Below are 15,761 nucleotides of genomic sequence, written 5' to 3' on the forward strand. Positions count from 1 at the left end.
ACTGAGCACATGTGACAGACGAGACAGAGTCTGGAGATGCTGTGGAGAGCGATCTGCTGCCTGCAACATCCTTCAGCATGTCCGGTTTTTACAGTGGATCAGTAATGGTGTGGGGTGGCATTTCTTTAGAGCGCTGCACAGCCCTTCATGTGCTCACCAGAGGTAGCCTGACTGCCATTAGGTACCGAGATGAGATCCTCAGACCCCTTATGAGACCTGGTGCGGTTGGCCCTGGGTTCCTCCTAATGCATGACAATGCCAGACCTTATGTGGCTGGAGTGTGTCAGCAGTTCCTGCAAGATGAAGGCATTGAAGCTATGGACTGGCCCACCCATTCCCCAGACCTGAATCCGATTGAACACATCTGGGACATCATGTCTCGCACCATCCACCAACGTCACGTTGCACCACAGACTGTCCAGGAGTTGGCGGATGCTTTATTCCAGGTCTGGGAGGAGATTCCTCAGGAGACCATCCACCACCTCATCAGGAGCATGCCCAGGCATTGAAGGGAGGTCATACAGGCACGTGGAGGCCTCACACACACACTAGGCAAAATTTCCTTGTTTTGAGGCATTTCCATTGAAGTTGGATCAACCTGTAATTTGATTTTCCACTTTGATTTTGAGTATCGTTCCAAATCCAGGCCTCCATTGGTTAATAAATTTGATTTCCATTGATTATTTTTGTGTGATTTTGTTGTCAGCACATTCAACTTTGTACAGAACAAAGTATTCAATGAGAATATTTCATTCATTCAGATCTAGGATGTGTTATTTGAGTGTTCCCTTAATTTTTTTGAGCAGTGTACTTGGTTATATGGGATATATGTTCATTCCCCTATTATCTACATATATTTTTGTTCATTCCCCTCCTATAAAGCTCAGGTAATTTAATATACACCTGTTTATATGGGATTTGTGTTCATTGCTCTATTATCTACATATATTTCATGTTCATTCCATATCCAAGATGCATAAGAAATCTATAATCCCTCTCCATATTTTTGGACCTATAGATTATTATGTTCATTTTTTTAATATATATTTCTTTTCTTCATTCTTTTTAGTTTGTCCCGCACAATAGAAGCAGTGCACAACACACTTGTAGGACATGTGCCCTGCTGGCTTTGTCTGTGGACCTCAGTAATGGCCAAAAAAGTGCTGAAAGGTAAATTTGACAGCCACACTGGACACTAGCTAGCTACACTATATGACTGATATTCAACCGCCTAGTGGTCAAAAGAACTGGCCAAGGAGCTCAGAGACAGAATTGTGGCAAGGTACAGATCTGGCCAAGGTTACAAAAGAATTTCTGCAGTACTCAAGGTTCCTAAGAGCACAGTGGCCTCCATAATCCTTAAATGGGAGACGTTTAGGACCACCAGAAGTCTTTCTAGACCTGGCCGTCCAGCCAAACTGAGCAATCGTGGGAGAAGAGCCCTGGTGAGTGAGGTAAAGAACCACCCCAAGATCACTGTGGCTGAGCTCCAGAGATGCCGTAGGGAGATGGGAGAAAGTTCCACAAAGTCAACTATCACTGCAGCCCTCCACCAGTCTGGCCTTTGTGGCAGAGTGGCCCGACGGAAACCTCTCCTGAGTGCAAGACATATGAAAGCCCCCATAGAGTTTGCTGAAAAAACACTTGAAGGACTCCCAGACTATGACAAATAAGATTCTCTGGTCTGAGGAGACACAGATAGACATTTTTGGTGATAATTCTAAGTGGTATGTGTGGAGAAAACCTGGCACTGCTCATCACCTGCCCAATACAATCCCCACAGTGAAAAATGCTGGTGGAAAAATCCCATCGTGGCACCATCAGACCAGAGGTATAGTAGGATTTATATTGTATACACTTATTTGTTTACTTCGCCGCCATGTGGTGATATGGTTTGGGGCAACATATTGTATTATGCCGTGTTGACAAGAGAGACTTTCTTACCCGAACAACGAATTATATTTATATGGTGGCGAGGTATAATGTTGTGACATGCTTACCTCTGGCCTGGGGTGCCTATATTTGGTACCATCTCCATCATTGTTGTTTTTATGTTATTTTGTATATTGTTCCAAATAAAATTTATATGGTTATTGTACGATGAGGTTCTGGTGCAATTTTTTGTAGGTCATTATCTGTTTATTGTACGGGACCGATAAGTTATATATCTCCCGATGGGCTTAGGGTGTTACTAGGTTTACCCTGTGTATTGTTTGTCTAATTGGCATTTGATCTTTAAAATAGAGTAGCGTTATGCACATAGACACTTTAGCATACTATATGTATTGATGGTAATTACCATGGATTGATTGTTATTTTTGCGTACTACAAACAGCACCTGTATCTACATTAGATTGGATTTGAGCAATGGTTTTGGTGGTTGCTATATTACTATGATACTTATCATGGTATATACCTGTATGTGAATTAGTGTGTTCATTCTGCTGTTGGTTGTTAGTCGTTTTGTTGAGGCATCCATTATATACTGTTTACATGATTTTATGGATATGTACAGTATTTGAAATAAACTTTATCAATTGTTTTACATACACTTCATGGGCCTTTATTCTTGATTCTAAGGAATAATCAGGGCTGGACTGGCCATTTGGCAATTCTGGCAAATGCCAGAAGGGCCTGTCTGGTCATGGGCTGCCTTGTGTGCTATGCTGTTAACAGAATCAATGTTCTCAAGACACCCATACTGTTAACAGTTGTGACGGAGCACAAAGCCTGTCACTCCGTCACTTACCTCAGCATGCCGTGGGTATAATTAGAAATATTGGTCTTGTAGTAAATCTTCCATCCAGGGTAATATTAGTAATATATCCCATCTGGTTATTGGGGACAGGGACAACATGGGCCTGTGTGATTTCAAATGCCAGGACTGAATTTCATCCCCAGTCCGTACCTGGGAATAGTACATATGAATGCCCGCATAGAGTTTGCTAAAAAACACATGAAGGACTCCCAGACTATGAGAAATAATTTTCTCTGGTCTGATGAGATGAAGATAGACCTTTTTGGTGATAATTCTAAGTGGTATGTGTGGAGAAAACCAGATATCATGCTTTGGGGGTATTTTTCAGCTGTAGGGACAGGGCGACTAGTTGCCATTGAAGGAAAAATGAATGCGGCCAAGTACAGAGACATCCTGGATGAAAACCTCTTCCAGAGTGCTCTGGACCTCAGACTTGGCCGAAGGTTCAACTTCCAACAAGACAATGACCCTAAGCAAACAGCCTAAATAACAAAGGACTGGCTTCAGAACAACTCTGTGACCATTCTTGATTGGCCCAGCCAGAGACCTGACCTAAACCCAATTGAGCATCTCTAGAGAGACCTGAAAATGTCTGTCCACCAATGTTCACCATCCAACCTGACGGAACTGGAGAGGATCTGCAAGGAAGAATGCAGAGGATCCCCAAATCCAGGTATGAAAAATTTGTTGCATCATTCCCAAGAAGACTCATGGCTGTACTAGCTCAAAGGGCGCTTCTACTCAATACTGAGCAAAGGGTCTGAATACTTATGATTATGTGATATTTCAGTTTTTCTTTTTTAATAAATTTGCAAAACTTTCTACATTTCTGAGGGTTTATTTCAGTCAAGAAGGGGTGCAGAATGTACATTAATGAGAAAAAAATGATTTTTTTTTATTTACCAAATGGCTGCAATGAAACAAAGAGTGAAACATTTAAAAGGGCCTAAATACTTTCCTTACCCACTGTACACTACTCACAAAAAGTTAAGGATATTTCATCTTTGGGCGAAATTTCTGGATAAACCTAAAATGCACTTCTAACCTTTTCATGCTGTTCACATTTTAACATCATGAGACCAAGACGGCAATTAACAATTGATCGACAGTACCTCGCTATTGCGAGGCTGCAAGCAGGATGTTCTCAGACGAAGTGGCCCATGAGCTTAGAGTGTCACAGAGTGTCATCAGCAGGTTGCAATAGAGATAAAGAGAGACTGGAAGAGTGACAGAAAGGCAGAGAAGTGAACGTCAATTGGTCACATTCCACACTGATGACCGCTTAATTGTGAACAATGCCTTTTCGGAACCGGATGATAAATACCACACAACTCTAGCCATATTTAAGGGAGGTGAGAGGCATCCAAGTATGATGTCAGGCCATTCAAAACAATTTATATCAGTGTGGTCTGCATGTTAGACGACCTGAAAATGTACCTGCCCATACCACCAGGCACAGGCGTCATTGTCTTGCATGGGTCATGGAGCATCTATGCTGGATGAGGGACCAGTGGGCATCAGTGCTGTTCACTGATGAAAGTTGATTCATGCTTAGCAGACATGATGGCCGACAACGATGTTGTAGACATCAACAAGACTGCTATGCATCAGCCAATGTTGTCACCAGATGAGCCTTTGGTGGTGGTGTTAAAGTGTGGGCAGGTGTCTACTTGAATAACATCATTACTCTAGCCATTGTGCTTCTGCATGAGCAACACAGGCCTAATTTCATCTTAATGGACAACAATGCTCCTGCTCATCAAGGTCATGTCATTAGGGAATGGCTGCTGTAGACTAGGATACCTTAAATGGAATGGCCTGCACTTTCTCCATACTTGAATCCAATAGAAAACTTATGAGATCAGCTGAGTCACCATGTAGAGGCTCATAACTCTATACCCCAGAACCTCAATGACCTGAGGGCCACCCTTCAAGAAGAGTGAAATGCCATACCTCAGCAGACAATAAAGGTACCGTTACACTAAACGACTTACCAATGATCACGACCAGCAATACGACCTGGCCGTGATCGTTGGTAAGTCGTTGTGTGGTCGCTGGGGAGCTGTCACACAGACAGCTCTCTCCAGCGACCAACGATCCGGGGAAAGACTTCGGCATCGTTGAAACTGTCTTCAACGATGCCGAAGTCCCCGGGTAACCAGGGTAAACATCGGGTTACTAAGTGCAGGGCCGCGCTTAGTAACCCGATATTTACCCTAGTTACCATTGTAAAAAAAAAAAAAAAACAGTACATACTCACATTCCGATGTCTGTCACGTCCCCCGCCGTCAGCTTCCCGCACTGACTGTCAGCGCCGGCCGTAAAGCAGAGCACAGCGGTGACATACACATATTTGGTATCGCCGAGTTCAGAATCGCCAGATTCATCAATATACAAAAATAATTTATCCAATCGTCATAGAGCGAAAAAAAATCAAAACACCAGAATTACAGTTTTGGTAGCTGCAACATTGCAATAAAATGCAATAACGGGTGATCAAAAGAATGTATCTACACCAAAATCGTGTCAATAAAAACATCCGATCGGTGTACAAAAAATAAGCCCTCACCCAGCCCCAGATCCTGAACAATGGAGACGCTATAGGTCTCGGAAAATGGCAACTTTTTTTTTTTTTTTTACAAACTTTGGAAATTGTTTTCACCACTTAGATAAAAAAGAACCTAGACATGTTTGGTGTCTATGAACTTGAAATGACCTGGAGAATCATATTGGCAGGTCAGTTTTAGCAATTAATGAACCTAGTAAAAAAGCCAAATAAAAAATAAGTGTGGGATTGAACTTTTCTATTAGGCTACTTTCACACATCAGGTTTTCAGCGTCAGGCTCAATCCGGGTAATTTTCAAAAAAACGGAACCGGCGAATGTTGCCTCCGGATTGTATTTTTTTCACCATAGAATTGTATTAGTGCCTGATTGCGCCTGATGACCTTGCGTTTCGTCTGCTTTTCGCCGTATCCGGCAAATCTGCCATTTCCAGTTTCTTGAAAAAACGTCCATAGCAACGTTTTTTGTCTCCGGCGAAAAAGCCGGAAGCGCTGGATCTGTCGCTTCTGGCTGTTTGCTAGAATGGAAATCTATGGGAGCCGGGAGGTGCCGGATACGGAAAATGACGGATTCCGGTGCCGGATTCCATTTTTTTAAACTGAGCATGCTCCAATTTTTTTTTTTATCCAATAATCTAGATATGCTAGCCGGATCCATCGAAAAACCGGATCCGTCGCATCAGTCTTTCACAATCTGCGCCGGATCCAGTTTTTCCAACATTCGCCAGATTGTGCCTGATGAAAAAACCTGATGTGTGAAAGTAGCCTTACACAACATGGTAAAACCAATTCAAAAGTACAACTCGTCCCGCAAAAAATAAGCCCTCGGATGGCCATTTTGACCAAAAGCTAAAAAATTATGGCTCTGGGAAGAAGGGAAGCAAAAAATGAAAATGCAAAACCAAAAATACCCCTGGTTGTTAAGTGGTTAAGCTCTTTTGCAGGTCGGTATACAGGTCCTTCTCAAAAAATTAGCATATAGTGTTAAATTTCATTATTTACCATAATGTAATGATTACAATTAAACTTTCATATATTATAGATTCATTATCCACCAACTGAAATTTGTCAGGTCTTTTATTGTTTTAATACTGATGATTTTGGCATACAACTCCTGATAACCCAAAAAACCTGTCTCAATAAATTAGCATATTTCACCCATCCAATCAAATAAAAGTGTTTTTTAATAACAAACAAAAAAACCAACAAATAATAATGTTCAGTTATGCACTCAATACTTGGTCGGGAATCCTTTGGCAGAAATGACTGCTTCAATGCGGCGTGGCATGGAGGCAATCAGCCTGTGACACTGCTGAGATGTTATGGAGGCCCAGGATGCTTCAATAGCGGCCTTAAGCTCATCCAGAGTGTTGGGTCTTGCGTCTCTCAACTTTCTCTTCACAATATCCCACAGATTCTCTATGGGGTTCAGGTCAGGAGAGTTGGCAGGCCAATTGAGCACAGTAATACCATGGTCAGTAAACCATTTACCAGTGGTTTTGGCACTGTGAGCAGGTGCCAGGTCGTGCTGAAAAATGAAATCTTCATCTCCATAAAGCATTTCAGCCGATGGAAGCATGAAGTGCTCCAAAATCTCCTGATAGCTAGCTGCATTGACCCTGCCCTTGATGAAACACAGTGGACCAACACCAGCAGCTGACATGGCACCCCACACCATCACTGACTGTGGGTACTTGACACTGGACATTTTGGCATTTCCTTCTCCCCAGTCTTCCTCCAGACTCTGGCACCTTGATTTCCGAATGACATGCAAAATTTGCTTTCATCAGAAAAAAGTACTTGGGACCACTTAGCAACAGTCCAGTGCTGCTTCTCTGTAGCCCAGGTCAGGCGCCTCTGCTGCTGTTTATGGTTCAAAAGTGGCTTTACCTGGGGAATGCGGCACCTGTAGCCCATTTCCTGCACACGCCTGTGCACGGTGGCTCTGGATGTTTCCACACCAGACTCAGTCCACTGATTCCTCAGGTTCCCCAAGGTCTGGAATCGGTCCTTCTCCACAATCTTCCTCAGGGTCCGGTCTCCTCTTCTCGTTGTACAGCGTTTTCTGCCACATTGTTTCCTTCCAACAGACTTACCATTGAGGTGCCTTGATACAGCACTCTGGGAACAGCCTATTTATTGAGAAATTTCTTTCTGGGTCTTACCCTCTTGCTTGAGGGTGTCAATGATGGCCTTCTTGACATCTGTCAGGTCGCTAGTCTTACCCATGATGGGGGTTTTGAGTAATGAACCAGGCAGGGAGTTTATAAAAGCCTCAGGTATCTTTTGCATGTGTTTAGAGTTAATTAGTTGATTCAGAAGATTAGGGTAATAGGTCGTTTAGAGAACCTTTTCTTGATATGCTAATTTATTGAGACAGGTTTTTTGGGTTATCAGGAGTTGTATGCCAAAATCATCAGTATTTAAACAATAAAAGACCTGACAAATTTCAGTTGGTGGATAATGAATCTATAATATATGAAAGTTTAATTGTAATCATTACATTATGGTAAATAATGAAATTTAACACTATATGCTAATTTTTTGAGAAGGACCTGTACATAAACATGTTGTCCTTATTCTGCAGGTCGATACAATGATACCAAATTAATATATTTTTTACTACTTTTGAATAGAAATCTTTCCCTGATCACTGTATTATAAAATCCAGAACTGTCGTTTTCACTTTGGGTTACATACGATCTTTCGATGAATTTTATTCCATTTTTGGAAGGAGGAAAAACAAAAAAAAACAAAAAAAGCAATAATCTTGAATGTTTTTTTTATTTTTAATTGCATTCACCAAACAATTGTTAACTTTATTCTGTGGGTTGATACAATTATAAAGATTTTTCATTTATATAGTTTTTTATGTTTTACTACTTTTGCACAAAAAACTCACTTAAAAAATTATATTTTGTGCCGTCATTTTTTAAGAGACATAGCTTACCGTATTTATTTTTACAATATATTGTAGATCTTGTTTGTTGCAGAATGAAGATTACTGTGTATTCATATTTCTTTGGGGTACAAACAACTTTTTGATCACTTTTTATATTGTTTTTGGGATGTGGGATGAACAAAAACAACAATTTAGGATGTTTTTCATATATTTTTCGATAATAGATCAGCCAGCCCTGTCTGTCAAACTGGCTGAGTGGCGGAAACACTGTCCACGTCCAGCACTCAAGAAGTTTCCAGCCTCAATCATTATACTGACAGGGCAGGAGGAAAGGTAAGCATCATGTGAGGAGTAACCATTTGACTCTATTGATCTATGTTGGAGCAGTGAGCGAAGTTCATTAGAGATAGGATCTCAGGTTTTAATCATCTCTAGTGGGCCTTTGACCAATATGCCACAAAAAGGAATAAAATGGACCGACTGCCAATGCGATACGACCACTGATCAATAAACTTTTACCAATTTGTGGGATTTTAAATGCCTGCTAACACAGGTAGACCAAAGTAAACAATGCGCCCTGAGTAATCAATAATACAGCGTTTTGCTCGCTCATCGGGTGATGGGCAGTCTGTTTACGTGCCAAAATAAGTGTGCAACGGTTGTTTTTAGCAACGCTCATACATGATTATCTGACAGTGTATGCCCCTTAAGACTGGTATTCATTAATGTAATGTTATTTTAGGAACTGGAATATATGCTTTGATTTTCTTTATCGCTGCTTTTGTATGATGCCATTTTTAGTTTACGATTCACACTTTGGATCATAAACACCATGACTATTTGTTACTATACATTTACATTGTGCTGGCATTTTGAAATACCTTTATATCAAGCCCTGAGTACCATTTTGGAATATTAGTTAAGGGGCATTTTATACAGTTATATGAAAAAGTTTGGGCACCCCTATTAAGCTTAATGTTTTATAAAAATTGTTTTTTTTGCAACAGCTATTTCAGTTTCATATATCTAATAACTGTTGGACACAGTAATGTTTCTGCCTTGAAATGAGGTTTATTGTACTAACAGAAAATGTGCAATCTGCATTCAAACAAAATTTGGCAGGTGCATAAGTATGGGCACCCTTATCATTTTCTTGTTTTAAATACTCCTACCTACTTTTTACTGACTTACTAAAGCACTTTTTTGGTTTCCTAACCTCATTGAGCTTTGAACATAGCCAGGTGTATGCAATCATGAGAAAAGCTACTTAAAGTGGCCACTTGCAAGTTGTTCTCCTGTTTGAATCTCCTCTGAAGAGTGGCATCATGGGCTCCTCAAAACAACTGTCTAATGATCTGAAAACAAAGATTATTCAACATAGTTGTTCAGGGGAAGGATACAAAAAGCTGTCTCAGAGATTTAACCTGTCAATTTCCACTGTGAGGAACATAGTAAGGAAATGGAAGAACACAGGTACAGTTCTTGTTAAGGTCAGAAGTGGCAGGCCAAGAAAAACATCAGAAAGGCAGAGAAGAAGAATGGTGAGATCAGTCAAGGACCATCCTCAGACCACCTCCAGAGAGCTGCAGCATCAAATTGCTGCAGATGGTGTCACTGTGCATCGGTCAACTATACAATGCACTTTGCACAAGGAGAAGCTGTATGGGAGAGTGATGCGAAAGAAGCCGTTTCTGCAAGCACATCACAAACAGAGACTGCTGAGGTATGCAAAAGCACATTTGGAGAAGCCAGTTTCTTTTTGGAAGAAGGTCCTGTGGACTGATGAAACCAAGATTGAGTTGTTTGGTCATACAAAAAGGCGTTATGCATGGCAGCTAAAAAAACACAGCATTCCAAGAATAACACTTGCTACCCACAGTAAAATTTGGTGGAGGTTCCATCATGCTTTGGGGCTGTGTGGCCAATGCAGGCACCTGAAATCTTGTTAAAGTTGAGGAACGCATGGATTCCTCTCAGTATCAGCAGATTCTTGACAATAATGTTCATGAATCAGTGACAAAGTTGAAGTTACACAGGGGATGGATCTTTCAGCAAGACAATGATCCAAAACACCGCTCCAAATTTACTCAGGCATTCATGCAGAGGAACAATTACACTGTTCTGAAATGGCCATCCCAGTCCCCAGACCTGAATATCATTGAACATCTGTGGGATCATTTGAAGAGGGCTGTCCATGCTCGGCGACCATCAAACTTAACTGAACTGGAATTGTTTTGTAAAGAGGAATGGTCAAAAATACCTTCATCCAGGATCCAGGAACTCATTAAAAGCTACAGGAAGCGACTAGAGGCTGTTATTTTTGCAAAAGGAGGATCTACTAAATATTAATGTCACTTTTCTGGTGGGGTGCCCATACTTATGCCCATACCTTCATCCAGGATCCAGGAACTAATTAAAAGCTACAGGAAGCGACCAGAGGCTGTTATTTTTGCAAAAGGAGGATCTACTAAATATTAATGTCACTTTTCTGGTGGGGTACCCATACTTATGCACCTGTCAAATTTTGTTTGAATGCAGATTGCACATTTTCTGTTAGTACAATAAACCTCATTTCAAGGCAGAAACATTACTGTGTCCAACAGTTATTAGATATATGAAACTGAAATAGCTGTTGCAAAAAAAACAATTTTTATAAAACATTAAGCTTAAGATTAATAGGGGTGCCCAAACTTTTTCATATAACTGTGTGTCTGAACTTTGTGATATCATCTAGATAGTTTTGGGAGTTATTTTTGAATATACTGATTGTACTGTATTCTTTGGGTTGATAATCTGTATTCAGACAGGCTTTTGAAGATACACCCAAGTTGTTTTTTTTACGCTTTGTTCCCTCTTTTGGAAGAAAGGGTGGGAACAGATACGTGGAGCTTGTCAACCACTATAAAAGCAATATTCTTCTCGTAATAAGCAGCCTCATTAATAAACACAGGGTAAACTGGTCGTTCTCCAGTATAAGGGATAATCTTGTTATCCAAACTCAGAAATGCAGGATCACCAGGGAGCAGAAGAGAGAAATCTTGATCCTAAGGAAAAATGAGTGTTTGGAGTTTAAAAGTCAGAGAGCTGAATCTTTTGTACAAGTATACAAATGCAGAATAAGCACAGCATTCGAACAGATGATCGTACAGGGTTTCTCCAAGAATTGTTATAAATAATTCACATTTAAATATTAAAACTTTTTCTAAAAACATTTATTTAGTAAAAAGGTCTGCTTTATTTTGTGCATGCTGTCAGGATTTTAGAGATGGCAGTCGCAATAAATCATTGTGCACCTGTCCTAGCTTTCAGAGGATGCACAGTATGACAGGACAAGCTGCGTAAAGACCTACAAGCTGCTTGAGACATACATTAGAGCAGGACAGCGTCCTGTCAGGCATCGTGAAGTCGCACTCCTCTATTCAGTCAACCTGACAGGACACCGAGTGGAGCAGGAGTACAGTAGAAGATAAACACCTTTCTTCTTCTGAGAATGAACATCTAACAGTTTTTCTGCATACAATTTGCTAAATAAAGGTATTTAGAAAAATATTTAATATTTAAAAGTATTTTATTTAACACTTTTCTTGGACATCCCCTTTAAGCACAGTCTGGACATGTCTCCCACGAGCACATCTAGGATGTTGTTTGTCGATAATTACAAAGGAAACTGCCAACAGCGGGTTTTGAAGATTTGTGTGAATTTAGTGTGGCAGAACATTTCTCAGACAATCATTATTAACCTCACTGACCACAGCGAAAGTGTGTTGGATTTCTGCACGTGGCGCTCATAATCAATACTGTATAGAGATGAAATGAAAATTTTATTTCAATTTTTTTATTATTTGCATATCATTGATACGTACAGTTAGGTCCATATATATTTGGACAGAGACAACATTTTTCTAATTTTGGTTATAGACATTACAACAATGAATTTTAAACAAAACAATTCAGATGCAGTTGAACTTCAGACTTTCAGCTTTCATTTGAGGGTATCCACATTAAAATTGGATGAAGGGTTTAGGAGTTTCAGCTCCTTAACATGTGCCACCCTGTTTTTAAAGGGACCAAAAGTAATTGGACAATTGACTCCAAGGCTATTTCATGGACAGGTGTGGGCAATCCCTTCGTTATGTCATTCTCAATTAAGCAGATAAAAGGCCTGGAGTTGATTTGAGGTGTGGTGCTTGCATTTGGAAGGTTTTGCTGTGAAGTAAACATGCGGTCAAAGGACCTCTCCATCCAGGTGAAACAAGCCATCCTTAAGCTGCAAAAACAGAAAAAAAAAACATCCGAGAAATTGCTACAATATTAGGAGTGTCAAAATCTACAGTTTGGTACATCCTGAGAAAGAAAGAAAGCACTGGTGAACTCATCAATGCAAAAAGACCTGGGCGCCCACGGAAGACAACAGTGGTGGATGATCGCAGAATAATCTCCATGGTGAAGAGAAACCCCTTCACAACAGCGAACCAAGTGACCAACACTCTCCAGGAGGTCGGTGTATCAATATCCAAATCTACCATAAAGAGAAGACTGCATGAAAGTAAATACAGAGGGATCACTGCACGGTGCAAGCCACACATAAGCATCAAGAATAAAAAGGCGAGACTGGACTTTGCTAAAAAACATCTAAAAAAGCCAGCACAGTTCTGGAAGAACATTCTTTGGACAGATGAAACCAAGATCAACCTCTGCCAGAATGATGGAAAGAGAAAAGTATGGCGAAGGCGTGGTACAGCTCATGATCCAAAGCATACCACATCATCTGTAAAACACGGTGGATGCAGTGTGATGGCTTGGGCATGCATGGCTGTAAGTGGCACTGGGTCACTAGTGTTTATTAATGATGTGACATAGGACAGAAGCAGCCGAATGAATTCTGAGGTATTCAGAGACATACTGTGTGCTCAGATCCAGCCAAATGCAGCCAAACTGATTGGTTGTCATTTCATACTACAGATGGACAATGACCCAAAACATAAAGCCAAAGCAACCCAGGAGTTTATTAAAGCAAAGAAGTGGAATATTCTTGAATGGCCAAGTCAGTCACCTGATCTCAACCCAATTGAGTATGCATTTCACTTGTTAAAGACTAAACTTCAGACAGAAAGGCCCACAAACAAACAGCAACTGAAAACCACTGCCGTGAAGGTCTGGCAGAGCATCAAAAAGGAGGAAACACAGCGTCTGGTGATGTCCATGAGTTCAAGACTTCAGGCAGTCATTGCCAACAAAGGGTTTTCAACAAACTACTAAAAATGAACATTTTATTTAAAATTATTGAATCAGTCCAATTAATTTTGGTCCCTTTAAAAACAGGGTGGCACATGTGAAGGAGCTGAAACTCCTAAACCCTTCATCCAATTTTAATGTGGATACCCTCAAATGAAAGCTGAACGTCTGAACTTCAAGTGCATCTGAATTGTTTTGTTTAAAATTCATTGTGGTAATGTCTATAACCAAAATTAGAAAAATGTTGTCTCTGTCCAAATATATATGGACCTAACTGTATATCTATCCTGTGATTTCCATAATTCCACAACAGTTCATTCTTGATTTTGCAATTGCATTGCAATTCCAATATTGAGGAGTGTATAACATCTCCAAAAGGCAATGAACATATGTACAACCCCTGGCAAAAATTATGTAATCACCGGCCTTGGAGGATGTTCATTCAGTTGTTTAATTTTGTAATGACAGAAAAATGACTGGCACATCCAAACTAGTGTGAATAGGTGCATACCAGGAGCAGCTGCCTCCATACACAACAAAAAAGGTAGCACTCTATCGTGCCAAAGCATGTCTAGTATGAAATACATGAAATATGAATAGCAAAATGGATTTTGAACATTAGGAAAATATTTGAGAGACGCAATACTAAATGGCTACAGTTCCACTCAGAGGCGTAGCTAGGGTTTTGGTTCAGGGGGCAAAGCTTCTGAGTGGGCCCCTAACCAGGTAACCTTGATTACAACTGGGTGACACACCCTAATAGTGGAGGAGAACCTCAGCAGATGTTACTGAAAATAATCTCTATACAACCCCTGGCAAAAAGTATGGAATCACCGGCCTTGGAGGATGTTCATTCCGTTGTTTAATTTTGTAGACAAAAAGCAGATCACAGACATGGCACAAAACTAAAGTCATTTAAAATGGCAACTTTCTGGCTTTAAGATACACTAAAAGAAATCAAGAACAAAAAATGTGGTAGTCAGTAGTGGTTACTTTTTTTAACCAAGTATAGGGTAAAAATTATAGAGTCACTCAATTATGAGGGGAAAAATTATGGAATCACCCTGTAAATGTTCATTCCCAAAACTGACACCTGCATCAAATTAGATCTGATCTTTAGCCTGCATCTAAAAAGGAGTGATCACACCTTGGAGAGCTGTTGCCCCAAGTGGACTGACATGAATCATTGCTCCAACAGGAGAGATGTCAATTGAAACAAAGGAGAGGATTATCCAACTCTTAAAAGAGGGTAAATCATCATGAAATGTTGCAAAAGATGTTGGTTGTTCACAGTCAGCCGTGTCTAAAATCTGGACCAAATATAAACAACATGTGAAGATTGTTAAAGGCAAACATACTGGTAGACCAAGGAAGACATGAAAGCATCAAGACCGAAAACTTAAAGCAATATGTCTTCAAAATAGGAAATGCACAACAAAACAAATGAGGAATGAATGGGTGGAAATTGGAGTCATCGTCTGTGACCGAACTGTAAGAAACTGCCTAAGGGAAATGTGATTTACAGTGCCTTGCGAAAGTATTCGGCTCCCTGGAACGTTTCAACCTTTTCCCACATATCATGCTTCAAACATAAAGATACGAAATGTAATTTTTTGGTGAAGAATCAACAACAAGTGGAACACAATTGTGAAGTTGAACAAAATGTATTGGTTATTTTAAATTTTTGTGGAAATTCAAAAACTGAAAAGTGGGGCGTGCAATATTATTCGTTCCCTTTACTTTCAGTGCAGCAAACTAACTCCAGAAGTTCATTGTGGATCTCTGAATGACCCAATGTTGTCCTAAATGCCTAATGATGATAAATATAATCCACCTGTGTGTAATCAAGTCTCCGTATAAATGCACCTGCTCTGTGATAGTCTTAGGGTTCTGTTTGAAGCACAGAGAGCATCATGAAGACCAAGGAACACAACAGGCAGGTCCGTGAAACTGTTGTGGGGAAGTTTAAAGCCAGTTTTCGAAACAAAATGATTTCCAAAACTTTAAGCATCCCAAGGAGCACTGTGCAAGCGATCATATTGAAATGGAAGGAGTATCATACCACTGCAAATCTACCAAGACCCGGCCGTCCCTCTAAACTTTCATCTCAAACAAAGAGAAGACTGATCAGAGATGCAGCCAAGAGGCCCATGATCACTCTGGATGAACTGCAGATATCTACAGCTGAGGTGGGACAGTCTATCCATAGGACAACAATCAGTCGCACACTGAACAAATCTAGCCTTTATGGAAGAGTGGCAAGAAGAAAGCCATTTCTCAAAGATATCCATAAAAAGTGTTG

At 40.3% G+C, this 15,761-nt stretch overlaps 1 protein-coding gene across 2 annotated transcripts in view; it reads right to left on the reverse strand.

Moving 5' to 3' along the window:
• Nucleotides 1-10,918: 10,918 nt before the first annotated feature.
• The window catches only part of ACY3 (aminoacylase 3), a 141,709-nt gene continuing 136,866 nt past the window's right edge, over nucleotides 10,919-15,761 (reverse strand). The window contains exon 6 of one of the 2 annotated variants that reach the window (XM_069752954.1): nucleotides 10,919-11,268. In XM_069752954.1, the coding sequence (XP_069609055.1) occupies nucleotides 11,062-11,268 (207 nt within the window). In that variant the 3' untranslated portion in view covers nucleotides 10,919-11,061. Of the gene's footprint in view, nucleotides 11,269-12,068; nucleotides 12,492-15,761 lie in introns of those variants that run through there. The other variant, XM_069752955.1, reaches the window with a different exon arrangement.

The sequence above is a fragment of the Ranitomeya imitator genome, chromosome 2 (genome assembly GCF_032444005.1).
Source record: "Ranitomeya imitator isolate aRanImi1 chromosome 2, aRanImi1.pri, whole genome shotgun sequence".
NCBI classification, from domain to species: Eukaryota; Metazoa; Chordata; class Amphibia; order Anura; family Dendrobatidae; genus Ranitomeya; species Ranitomeya imitator.